Below are 14,496 nucleotides of genomic sequence, written 5' to 3' on the forward strand. Positions count from 1 at the left end.
AATTTTCGTGAAAATCGATGGAGGTTGACTGAAATCGAAGCTAATAGTTGATTTTTACCTTCAGTGACGGCCCTATAAAAAAGAAATTGCAATTCAATAATCGAAATGCACATATTTTGCAAGCTCATAAATTAGTAAACGATATGTAGTCGCAAAATAATAATTTTTTTAAATTCTAAGTACAATTCTCTCTTGAGCGAAGATGGGGAGGTTTTCTTGCGAAGAGGTTGTAACTTAATAATCGAAATGCGCCTATTTTGAAAGTTTATTCTTAGATTATAAACGCTGTATGAATTATATCCTCGATACGATATATTTTTATTTTTCTCGACATTTTTCTCTTGAGTTGAATCAATTAAAGTGTTGTTCGAGGGTTAAGGAGATAAGCACAAAAATCTAAACTATATCACTTCGAAAGCTCATAAATTGCTCGTAATTCCGCCACAAAGATCAATCCGATATCTCTCTTTTTAAGTAGTGGGAGGGGGGCTGCATCAGCCCCCACAAAAAATTTTAATTTCTGCACAGTGTAACGAGCCCGAAATTTTTAATCTACGGTACACGAAATCTCATAAATAGCTCGTAATTTAGCGCTATTTGTATCTTAATCTCTACAAAATTGTGGGCCAGCTCAACAGGGGTGAAATATAAAAAAAAGTTTTTCCGCGTATAAACAATTATTATCAAATATACGGCACAGTTTTTCTCTAGAAAATTTAGAAAAACATTTAGTAATAACACATTGTCATGTATATAGTTTTAAATTTATTAACAATATAATAAAGAATGATGATGATGAATATAAATAATACATGAATATAATGATATAGAAATTTCAATAAATATTTTTGTGACTTTAGCATAAAATAAATTAAATATTTTCGATACAAAGATTGCTGCGTTTTTTATTTATATGCATTAAATGCATAAAACTATATTTTAGTGCATATTTCAACTGTTTTTTGTGCATATTTGCATGCATATTTTAGGGTTTTTTAAGTGCATATTTCCCGAGCTCTACTAAGTAATAATTAATAACTAATAATTTTCATGTCTTTATAGTGAGTAATAAATGGGTATCAAGGTATAAAAATCAGAGACGTTTAACTTGTATATCAAAATTACCAGACAGCGATTTGGTTAATAATACTTACGTGTATGTCTAACGGTTCTTCCTCGGGAGTTAACGCCAAAGAACTCTTTCTATGTAGAACACTTCTAGTGGTATCTGGAATAAAATTGAACATAATTTTTATTGGATCTAGTAGTTACCGATATTTCTTGATGTGTTCTATTTATTTATATAGGTAAGATTGGCTCATTTCATATTTGTTCACCACTTTTCTTATACTTGTTAATAAATAAATACAAACACGATCATGATCATGAATATTATATTCGTCTGTCATGTTAGATACTATATCATAAACTTTTTCATTGACTAGATATTACCATTAGCAATGATCATTACAGTCTTTATAACTCCTTTTTATTCTTCCTCCCTTCCTTTTAATTTGAAAAGAAGTGTAAACGATTTGCTGTGCCCTCCCAAGGCAAATACGTATACCTGTATTTAACAATACCAATTTGTTTGTTCACCACTTTTCTTATACTTGTTAACAAATATATACAAACACGATCATGATCATGAATATTAAATTCGTCTGTCATGTTAGATACTATATCATTAACCTTTTCATTTACTAGATATTACCATTAGCAATGATTATGACAGTCTTTATAGCTCCTTTTTATTCTTCCTCCCTTCCTTTTAAATTGAAAAAAAAGTGTAAACGATTTGCTGTGTCCTCCCAAGGCAAATAAGTATACCTGTATTTAACAGTACAATAGATCTAAGTTCAAATACAAGAAAAATTTTAAGTGTAAAATTAAAAAAAAAAAAATTTTGTATTCTCGTACTTTAATGAATCAATTATTATTTCAATATCTGTATCATTATGATATAGATTTTCATTACGATACAGCTTTTTAACTAATAGAATCCCGAGATGATGTTTTGTCTTCAAATATGGCACATGCGCAATGAGCAATATCAAGTCAAATGCACGTGGATACATATCGAAAAAACCTTAAATTCATTTTTCCCTGGGCAGATTAGGAAAAAAACAGGAAAAAGTTATTTACAGCAATTTTATTGCTGGTCTTACTGCTTGTCTGCCGAGTCTTATAATTCTATGTATTAATAAAATAGTTAAGCAAAGTCTACAGATAATGTGCTATTTTTTATAAACCAATTAGCGCTCCGAATTTAGTTTTTTCAATTATTGCTCAGTGATTGCGAAGATTTTAACTTTCTACCAAAAACACCCAAATAAAAATTAATTACAACTTTAAAACATTCCTGAGTCCGCTCAAATTGTACAATTTCAGTTCTGTAAAGTACGTTAGATAGGTATAGCGTCATTTTATACGAAAATCATAGCTATTCTGAAGTATCTTAATTATTATGACTATTATTGCGACCGCAAATTGTTAATTAACAATTTAATTGTTGCTAAATTATTTGTTTAATTTCCACCGGCTTCTGGAAATACAATACATACCAAAAAAGCTTTTATGTCACTGAGTTATTTAATTATCGATAAATAATTACTTATCTAAAAATTTAGTTGAAAATAAAATATATTGTTGGGAAAAGCCAGATTTTCCCAGGAAAATTTTCGTCAAAGTAAATCGGGATAAAAATAGCTTGATGTATAATTAAATGACGTGGAATTTTTAATTTGAGTGTTTTTGGTGTAAAATTACAATCTTCGGAGTTACACTGCGATAATTGAAAAACACACAATTTTGGAGCGCTCATTTGTTTACTCTATCTGAGGACTATCTATATTATTAATAATACAGTATGGTACAAATGAAAGGAATAAATTCGTTATTTCATAAACTGGTGATTTTAAGAAAAGATCCCGAAACAGGTCGAGATTTATTTTTATATTATGATATTTTGACATATATGTCATACTAGTGACGTCATCCATCTGGGCATGATGACGTAATCAATGATTTTTTTATAAGAATAGGGGTCGTGTGCTAGCTCATTTGAAAGGTTATTTAATTTGACAAAAAAAGAAGAATGGATGTAAATTATTTAATTTAAAATACATTATACTGCTGTCAGCAATTATAAAAAAAAAATTTATGTCACAAATAAGCATTGCTTTTCGCTTAAATTAAATGTTTATAAAATTAGTTTTTTTTAATAATTAATAATGCGAAAATTCTGGGTGATGCATAACTTTTGAAACTATGTTTAATACTAAAATACAAATTATATACTATCCTCGATATGTTATTGACTTACTAATCGTGGTATTTTCTTTCTACTGACTTCCTCTTTTAGTATGGGTAACCACATCCTACAGCATTCTACCGAGGAATTTACGACAAAATTGGTTTCATTTAGCATATTTAGAGCCGCTTCTTTGATTTTTCTTTTTCTATTACATCTCCGTTTCTTTCAGGACTATACTTGAATCTTTCCACTGAACTCTATGTTCATTTTCACATGCGTTTTGGCATATTTGAGATCTATCAAATTCTCTATTTTTAATATAAGACTGATGTTCACACTTATTCTAACGTTTAATGGTCTTAGTGTTTCACCTAAATAAAATTATTCGCATTCACAAGGTATTTTATAAATACAATTTGTTGTTCTTTCTTGTTCATTGTAAGGATTAGTTTTAGAAAAATTTTTACTGACACCTTTGCATGTGGTTGTCTTTTTAAAGACAGATCACGTGCTATGATTTTTTGTGACGGATCTTCTTGAGCTAAAGTTGAGTTTCATGTAATCGAATGAACTATCTTTCAATAAAGTAGTCCCAGGAATGCAACTCATAAATATTGGCAGTATTATTTTAAAGTCTTCTACTTTAAAAAGTATAATACATATATGTCTAAATTGCCGATATGAATGAGTCAGATTAAATAAAATTACTAGAAGAATTTTTTTACTAAGCAACAACATTTTTGTTTAATTTATTAATATTTTGTATTTTGATAATGACGTCGAAGGTGGAAGTCGAAACGTCAATAAAATCATTTTTTAAGTTAAATTGTGGCTTATCTCCCAATTAGAATAGTAAATTACATAAATGCCACAAAGAAATAGCTTCAGAACAATATCACTGCAATTTGCTTTGGTTATCATTGTTTTTGTTTTCCACAAACTTGGAATATTGGGATATTTCTTTTTTATTATTAAAAGTTACACATCGCTCACTGAGTTCTATAGTGGCACGTTTTCAGAAAATGGTGTTTTGTGATAACCACTAGCAAAAAATCACGAAATTTCACTTTATAGTTGAAAGAAACCGGCATAAAGGTAGCTTGCATAGAATCCCCTAGATAGAGTTGTACCACGTGCATATTTCCCTCCATTTCGCTCGAGCGGCAGCACTATACCGTCACATATTTAATATGACGTTGACTTTAGGTGTGTTTGTGTTGCTTCTACGTGGAATACCGGCATATTTTCATAAAACTAATGTTATGCCACTTTTAATTTTTATAACCTTCAATAAAAATATCTTGTTTTTTAGTCTATTGCTAGTATGGAATGAATTTTTTGGCAAAAACATACTTTTTGTGTCACCAAAATATCAGGTTGTGTCGGTATAGAACTTACTTTAACTTAAATACTTTACTTTATGCAATGAAAGAATAAAGTTGTGTCAGTATAGGTTTACTTTTTCTTATATTTCACTCAGAATGTAACAAGAAGAAGAATGTAAGAAGTGGATACAAAACAGAATTAAAGGCCCCTGAAACTCTGGACAATCTTAACAAATGTAGAATGTACAACAGGAAGATAGACGTTCCAGCCAGACCAGTTAAAGATCCGTGTGACATCACAAAATGTAGGCAAACATGTACCGGATATGGACAGAAGAATAGGGACGAGCGTTTTTAGGTTATACTGGGATTTGGGAGACATTTCCAATCAGCTAAACATTAAAATTGTATTTATGGAACAGGTTAAGATATGTAGCAAAGAGTGGTGGAAGAACCAATAACAATGCTTTTATTTTGTTAAACAAGGTACAAAACTAAGGGTGTGCAAAGTGTTTTTCATTTCGACTTTATATATTAGATACCTACTTTAGGTCTTTAGGGAGAAGTCTTTGTTAAGTGATGTTTCAATACTGGAAATCGAAAAGGATAATCATAGCATTTTTCTGTATGAAACTTCCTTTAATGACTTTTATTTTAAAATGATCAAATTATTCAAAGAAATACGAACCGTAAATCCTAACAAAATATTCTCTTTTAAAGACATTGAAATTAATAGGGTCTATCAAAATAAAATTCCAATTTCCAGAAAGTATGAATATCTAATGTATCTTATTCAATATAAAAGTCAAAGTAAATTTTACATCAACTTACATTACACGTTTTTATTCTTGTTTCTATAAACAAAGTTTTTCTATAACTGATAATCATTTTAAAATTCTTTTTTAGTTATTAGTAAGAAAAATATTGTTGTGTTCATATAGTATACCTTTATTTCGAATAAAAATATGATTAACAAATTAAAAAATAAAAACGTTTATTTTATGAACCTTTATGCCACTACTTACGACCGGCCATCTTTGCCAAAACACTATAAAACTTGAATTCAATACTGGCATATGTATATCAAAGTCCTCGAAATTCATACAGTGGAAAAAAAAGTAATATGTAACCATTCATTGACAAGTATTTGGTTTCTTCTGTCAACCTCTTATCCATAAATTGTAATTTTGAATGGTATTTTATGATGTCACGAAACTTCGTGCTCAATTATCTCAGAACTTCATTTTTGCGGTTGTGCCACTATAGGTGAGCGACATGCCAAATATTGTTTTACTTATTTGGTGGATGCGCCGTATCAAATAATTTTTTTTTCAAGGTTTTTTATGTCCTCAACAGGAAATTATTTTTTAAAGTTTAATCATACGTAGGGTAGCTTCTGAAATAAATTAGATATTTAAACAAGGCGTTTGCGTTTCTCCTCGTAATGGCGATTTTATAAAATCTTTTTGACATTATTTATCAAATCCTTGTAGAAAATTTCCTGTTATTCCTTCCGAGACAAGGATAAGCCCATGAAGCTATACATGTTAGATGAATTAAATTGCTATAAAATATCTTTAAGTTATGTACTGCTATTTACCATATATCTTGTCTTGTCGCTTAACATTACTAAACTTTATGGCATGGCGTAATATTTTTCGGTAGAAAATGGGAAAACTCGTTTATATTCTGACATTTTTGTTATAAAAATCAAATCAGCACGAAATAGGTTAAAAAATATAGGTTTAAAACGTATTTTAATTCCGACTAGTACTCAAGACTAATTAATACCTCGAGGATGGATCTACCTGAAGGATTTCGCATACCCTGGGAAATAATTACGATGTAATTTGCATAATAGTAAAGAAACTAAATTTGCGTATTGTTTATTGTATATTGTAATGTTTGCAATAAACATCTCTCTTACAAAGTTGACTTTCATTATTGTGTTAAAACCCTTCTGAGGGAAGATTATAGTGATTAGCCGACGTACCCATAGAACGTGTACCTATATACCCAAAAAACCATATTTACAAAGTGAATAGAACGCATTAGTAAAAATAATTAATATTTTGATTTAACAACTTAATACTTTGTCATATCAATTTCTTCAATAACTTTCGCGTTTTATTCACGTTATAAAGATTTTTTGATTTATTACAAAATTGGATTACAAGATTTATTATAAGAATTATTCACATCCTTCGGTAGTCTTCAAGCTATAGTAAAAACGCAACGATAGACCGCGTACGATAGTAACACCTACGATCCTGGCCACGCAGACAATAATTGAATAGGAGATGTTCCTCAAGCTTACACTGGCATGTAAAATGAGGCAATGAGGGACAGGGTATCCCGAATAAAGTACGTGCCTCCTAGCGGCGGAATACGGGCAACAATACATTGGCTTAAAGGGCAGTCCTTACGGTAGGGATCCTGGCCTATACAGAAAAATGCAGGCGAGTGTAGGGTAATACTGCACTTTGGCTGCATTGGTGGTGTATTGGCTAAACGTGCAGGGCAGGGTATGGTGCTGATAGAAAAGGCATTCAGGCATCAAATATCCAAACAAAATCTTTGCAGGCCATAATAATGGAAAGACCTTCTCCAATGATATAAAAGACTTATACTGAAATGATGGCATCTCCTGAGGTAATATGTGCCGGAAGTAAAATGAACCTCCGTTCGGATTTCCGGGTGAGGACTATCTCAGGGGAACATCACTGCAGGTTAGAAAAATAAGGATAGGTTCGTGGAATCTTGGCAGTCTTACAGGTAAGAGTCTGGAGTTAGTGGATGCGCTCAAACGAAGGAGAGTTCAAATTGCTTGCATTCAAGAAACTAGGTGGAAAGGACAAAGGGCAAGAGAACTAGGTGAAGGATACAAATTTTGGTATGCAGGGAGTAGTAACACTAGAAATGGAGTTGGTATAATTGCTGATAGTAAAATGAAAGATAACGTAGTGGAAGTTGTAAGAACGAGTGATAGAATGATGTCAGTGAAATTTGTAATTGATAAAGAGGTATTGAATGTTGTGTGTGTGTGTGTGTATGCTCATCAAACAGGTCTGGGTGAGAATGAAAGAAGAGATTTCTATGACCAATTAGGAGATGTCCTGAGTGATATTCCGTCAGAGGAGAAAGTTATAATAGGAGGTGATTTCAATGCACATGTGGGCCAATTCAAGGCAGGCTACGAAGCAATACATGGGGGATTATGCTTTGGAACTACAAATGAAGCTGGAGATGATATGCTTGAATTAGCAGAGCACTAGATATAACGATTGTTAACAAATTCTTTAAAAAGAGAGAAACAAAACTTACTACGTACAAAAGTGGACAACATCAATCCCAAATAGACTATTTCGTGATAAGGAAAGAAGACATACGTGAATGTGAATGAGACAGTAAGCCAACAACATAAGTTGCTTGTTTTGGACATCGAAGTAAAAAGTGAAACTAAACCAAAATATCGGAGAAGACCACAAAAAATGAGTTGGTGGATGCTAAAAGATGAGAAAGAAGGTCTACTGAGGGAAAGAATAGTAGAGAAAATATGTTGGAACATGAAAGGAAGCCCTACTACAATTTGGAGAAAAATTTCCAGTAGTATTAGAGAGACTTCTATTGAAATACTGGGGAAAATGTCAGGAAAAAAGTTTGAGGATAAAGAGACTTGGTGGTGGTCAACCGAAGTTCAAGGAAAAATAAAAGAGAAGGGAAAATTATATAAAAAGTGGCAAGAAACCAGATCCAACACAGATCTTCAAAACTATATGGTCGCGAAAAAGGAAGCGAAAGTAGCAGTAGCAAAAGCTAAAGCAGAAAATTATTCAAACCTATATGATCAACTTGATACCAGGGAAGGCGAAACGAAGATATATAAAATAGCCAAACAGAGAGCAAAGAAAGCAAAAGATTTTAATCCGACTAGATGTACCCGAGATGAAAATAATAAAATACTAGTTTACGAAAAGGATGTCAAAAAGAGATGGAGAAAGTACTTTGACAGCTTATTAAATGAATAATTTGACAGACAGCCTTTGGAGTCAACGGAGACAGTAGCAGCAATGGTCACCAAAATAACAAACGAGTAAGTGGCTCAAGCGCTTCAAAAAATAAAGAAAAGAAAAGCGGTAGGACCAAATGATATTCCTGGGGAAGTATGGAAAGAATTGGGAGTGACAGGAACAAGGTGGCTAGCAGGTTTATTTAATAGAATTATGGAAGTTGAACAAATGCCAGACGAATGGAGAAGCAGTATACTAGTACCTGTCTACAAAAACAAGGGAGATATACAGCCGTGTACAAACTACAGGGCTATAAAACTGCTTAGCAACACCATGAAAATATGGGAGAGAGTAATTGATAGACGGATACGTGAAGAGACCGACATATCCGAGAATCAATGTGGCTTTATGCAGGGCAGATCAACAATAGACGCAATTTTCATTATAAGGCAGTTGATGGAAAAATACAGGAATAAAGAAACAAACGCTCATATGGTATCCATTGATCTTGAGAAAGCAAATGATAGAGTTCCTCGAGAGATTCTGTTGTGGGCACTCAATAAGAAAGGAGTCCCTGGTGCATATGTAAAGATTGTGAGGGATATGTATGAGGGAGTAACGACTGGTGTTCGGAGAGTTGTGGGAGAGACTTATAAATTTCATGTGAAAGTAGGATTGCACCAAGGCTCGGTGCTTAGTCCGTATTTATTCTAATTAGTTTTGGACCAGATAACAGCGAAACTACAGGGTAACATTCCATGGTGCTTAATGTATGGATGTCGTGTTAGTAGGAAATAGTGAAAGATACTTAGAACAAAAACTGGAACAGAGGAGACGAGCTCTGGAGGAAAAAGGTTTAAAACTTAGTAGGACAAAGACAGAGTATTTGGAATGTTCATTTAAAGATGGAGTTACTACAAATAAAATGGTATCTTTGGATGGTGAACTGATTGTAAAAAGCAATAGTTTTAAGTACCTGGGATCGGTATTACAGAGTAATGGGGAAATAGATGGAGATGCATGCAGTAGAATTAGGGCTGGATGGATGAAGTGGAAGGAAGCGAGTGGTGTGTTCTGTGACAGAAAAGTTCCAATGAAGCTGAAAGGAAAATTCTATAAAACAGCCATAAGACCGGCTGTGATGTACGGAACTGAATGTTGGGCAGTGAAAAAGAAAGAGGAACAACTAATGCATGTGGCGGAGATGAGAATGCTAAGATGGATGAGTGGAGTGACAAAAAAGGATAAAAATGAGTATATTAGGGGAAGTCTAGGTGTGGCACCAATTGATGCCAAAATGAGAGAGCATAGGTTGAGATGGTTTGGTCATGTTCAACGTCGAGTCGTTAATCATCCAATACGAAAAGTAGCTGAAGTGCAGATTCCTGGAAGGAGTAGGAGAGGAAGACCAAAGAAGACGTTAGGGGAGACGATTAGGCAGGACATGTTGGTAAAGGGGATTAATATTGATATGACCCAGGATAGAATTGTGTGGAGAAATGCAATTAGGGAAGCCGACTTCGCATAGGGATAAGGCAAAGAGGATGATGAGGATGATGTAAAATGAGGGACTGGGTTTTTTTTACCCAACATTATCATATGTATAATATTCTATGTATATGTGTAATATAAGTTAAGCTGACCAATAGAATAATACGAGTGTGTTTACTTGTATTACAGTATACGTGGTGTACTAGTATATAATATTATGACGATTATGACTCTTCCAACTTTTGAATCGTTATATCTCAAAAACGGTGGCTCTTAATATAAGAAGTATTCAGATATTTTTATAGACAATTATCTGATCTACATTTTTTATTAAAACCAATTTTATGATTAAACTTATCGTTTCGCTGAAAATTGCTAAAAACCCATTTTTGTTACCTTTGACCCCGAGTAAATTTTTTCCTCGGGTCGGATCGGTGAGCACGTTTTAGATTTCATTCATGATGGTTTTTTGAACAATCCTACTAATTTTCAGCTAACTGAGAATTATTGTAACCTCACACTTATTTTTGTATCTAACTAAACCAGTCTATAAACAGCAACCAAGTTTTTCATGTTCGCTTTTCAACTCAGTACGACATTTAATTTAAGTAGTCATTTTAATTAAACTCCGCTTTGCTGGTTGCTTTGTTGTAAACTAAAGTGCATGTAATGCTTGCAATAATAGATGCTGCATATTCATGAACTACTTCAGACTGGCTTGTTTTAATTACGAATGTTTTAATAATGTCTCGTTTAATTTCGTAAGCCATAGATCTTAAACTGCCTTAAGACAATATGAAATATTAACAATCAGCATTTAATTACCGATTGGTTTAAGCTGAAGATCTGAATTTTATCTTATAAGAGGTTACTATGTAGAACCAGAATATGTATTAAGCTCTGTACATAAAGAGTGAGTTTTATGTATGGAACGCCTCAATTATCTTTTAAACATCTTGCACGATTTTTATAAATTTTGGTGTGTAATGTGTAAAGCGGCACATAAATTGCGTTCTTACTCGACAGTTTTGTTCGGCGGGCAAGTATGTTCGGACAGAAATAATTATTGCATAATTTTTTCAAGCAAACAAGAACGAATATATACAAACTGCGAGGAACAACTAACAAGAAGAGAATTCGGATTTCGTGATGCTCTGGGAACACGGGAGGGCCTTTTTGCTGTGCAACTGCTATTTTAGAGATGCAGGGATATAAATTGTGATATATACGTATACTTTATAGATTACCAGAAAGCATTTGACAGAGTAAAACATGACAAATAACTCTAATGCAAGAAATTGGAATTCACAATAAAGATCTAAGAATTATCAGAAACATTTATTACAATAAAACGCCCAAAATCAAAATCGAAGACCAGTTAACTGATAAAATTGCAATAGAACGAGGAGTACGACAGGGCTGTATTTTATCTCCACTACTATTTAATATTTACTCTGAATGGGTATTTAAGGAAGCTTTAGACGGTTGTGCGAAAGGAGTGTTAATAAATGGTGGATGGTTGAATAACATTAGATATGCAGATGACACCATAGTTTTTGCCGATAATCTGAATAATTTAGATATATTAACAAATCTTATAACAGAAGTCAGCAACATATACGGACTAGCTCTTAACAAAAAGACGACCAAAGGACCCCGCAGAAACCTTATGGGAAATGGCTCTCTGTCAAATGCTCTGAAACTTTGGGTTCTGGTAGTCCTTGATGTATAGAACAAAAGACTCAATGGGCGCGTGGCTCCAAAAAATCATGGTTTTAAGCTATAAGCCTCTGAAGTTATAGGTACAGTGAGGACGTTTGAGTTGGAATAAATGCATTTTCTCGAGAATGGGTGACTCTGGAGATAAATTACGAATCAGGTCGATTTTTATTTTTAAATTATAATTTTTTGACATATATATCATATTAGTGACGTCATCCATCTGGGCATGATGACGCAATCGATGATTTTTTTAAATCAGAATTGGGGTCGTGTGATAGCTCATTTCAAAAGGTTATTCAATTCTCTATTCACTAATATAAACAGTAACATAATTATTTATACAGAGTGCCTAGAAATGTTTTTTAATTAAATTAATTGAGACAAAAAGAAGAATGTATATAATTTATTTAATTGGAAATACATTTTACTATTGTCCGAAAAGATGTAAAAAATGTTTATTTGATAAATAAATATTGTTTTTCGCTTAAATTCAATATTAAAGCTGCCACCCACCTGCCTCTTAGCAGTTTGAACATTTAATTTAAGCGAAAAGCAATGCTTATTTTTAAAATTAACATTTTTTTCTGTTTTCTGACAGAAGGAAAATGTAGTTAGAATTAAATAAATTATATACATTCTTCTTTTTGTCACGATTAATTTAATTTAAAAATATTTTTGGGCACCCTGTATACATAATTATGTTAATGTTTATATTATTGAATAGAGAATTGTATAACCTTTCAAATGAGCTATCACACGACCCCAATTCTGATTTTAAAAAATCATTGATTGCGTCATCACGCTCAGATGAATGACGTCGCTAGTATGATATATATGCCAAATAATTATAATTTAAAAACAAAAATTGACCTGATTCGTAATTTATCTCCAAAATCGCCCACTCTCTAGGAAATGAATTTATTCCAACTGAAACGTCTTCATTGTACGTATAACTTCAGAAACTTATATCTTAAAACAATGAATTTTTGGAATTACGCGCCCATTGAGTCTTTTCTTCTACAAATCAAGGACTACCAGAACCCAAAATTTCAGAGCATTTGACAGAGAGCCATTTCCCATAAGGTTTCTGCGGGGCCCTTTATGACAATTAGTAAAAAACCAATACTAAACGCTCAACTTACAATCCACCAACAGAATATCGAAAGAGTTGAGCAATATACATATTTGGGTACGAATTTAAATAGCCAATGGGACCACTCAACAAAAATTAAACTACGAATAATAAAAGCGAAAGCAACATACGGTAGAATGAGACCCATTTTCAACACTCGAGACATATAATTAAAAACAAAATACCGTCTGTTGAAATGCTACATATTCACAGTTCTGCTCTACGGAATTGAAGCATGGACACGAACTGCATTATGAATCGGCTCGAAGCTTTCGAAATGTGGTGTTATAGGCGCATCTTACGTATATCCTGGGTTGACCGAATTACTAATGTGGAAGTACTGCGTAGAATGGGGAAAGTGTGTGAAATTCTCATAACCATCAAAACAAAAAAAAAATAGAATATCTAGGACATGTAATGAGAAATCAAGAACGTTACGGCCTTCTCCAACTGATTCTCCACGGGAAGGTAAAGTAAAAGAGGACCGGGAAGAAGAAGCATTTCCTGGGTTCAAAATTTACGAAAGTGGTATAACACGACTACCACTGAACTGTTCCGCGTTGCGGTAAACAAAGTCAAGATAGTCATGATGATCGCCAACATCCGGAACGGATAGGCACTTTAAGAAGAAGAAGAAGAGCAAGAACGACAGTTTTCAACCCACACACTTCCGTTTTGCGTCATTTTTGTTCGACCAGACTTGCTCGTCGAACAATAACGTAATTTGTAGGTCGCTTTAGGGTCTTGTAATTCAGGTGATATTATAGTGGTATTTACATTGTTGTCAGACCTTTCTTTTTTCTGGAAATATAATGAATTTTATTATCTCAAATGGAACACCTTGTATATTTTTTGTGTTTTGAAGTGGTTAAGAAATACTGATTATTTTTCATGTAATATTCTCCATATCTAAATGCCGTAATTTCGGAGTTAGTGCTACATTTATTTAAAAAAAAAATTGCAACAAATAATAAAAATCAATTTTTTCGGCTCATACACACATTATTTTAGGATCTTTGGATCAATGGGAACAAGATAGGTATTGTTGTATTGTATAACTTTTCTCAAAAGTTGATTGTTTTCGAGTTATAAACAACGCGAAATAATCTGCGCTACGTAGATGACACACTTATACTAGCAGCGAACGAAGTCAAAATGATTACCATCACCAAATGACCAAGTCAGATATGCAAATAATTCAGACTTCAGATCAACTTTAATATTTTAAACTGGAATTGTGTTTAATTCCTATTAAAGATAGTAAATAAAAAAAGAATGTGTGTACTTTGTACGCACGTAAGAAGTAATACTTCTATTATACGATTTCAACTAAATCAATATACTTTTAACAGTTTATTTATATTTAATTTAAACATTAAACTAATTTTAATACTTACCACTTTCCAAAAATTTTTATTAAAACAATACCAAAATTTAAAAATTAAAAGAATAAAACACACACAAACACATTGAAAAATGCCACAAAACAATTATTTCTGAACAATAATTGTTGCCAAAAGTTTTAACTAAATACTTATTTTCTGAAAAAACTTACAATCA

At 32.6% G+C, this 14,496-nt stretch overlaps 1 protein-coding gene across 3 annotated transcripts in view; it reads right to left on the reverse strand.

Annotated features, from left to right (window-relative positions):
- Nucleotides 1-14,496, reverse strand: part of LOC114332298 (high affinity cAMP-specific and IBMX-insensitive 3',5'-cyclic phosphodiesterase 8) — a 1,526,162-nt gene that overhangs the window by 629,514 nt on the left and 882,152 nt on the right. For all 3 annotated transcript variants that reach the window (XM_050658208.1, XM_050658210.1, XM_050658209.1), the window contains one exon: nucleotides 1,155-1,228. In XM_050658208.1, the coding sequence (XP_050514165.1) occupies nucleotides 1,155-1,228 (74 nt within the window). The remainder of the gene's footprint in view (nucleotides 1-1,154; nucleotides 1,229-14,496) is intronic.

The sequence above is a fragment of the Diabrotica virgifera genome, chromosome 8 (genome assembly GCF_917563875.1).
Source record: "Diabrotica virgifera virgifera chromosome 8, PGI_DIABVI_V3a".
NCBI classification, from domain to species: Eukaryota; Metazoa; Arthropoda; class Insecta; order Coleoptera; family Chrysomelidae; genus Diabrotica; species Diabrotica virgifera.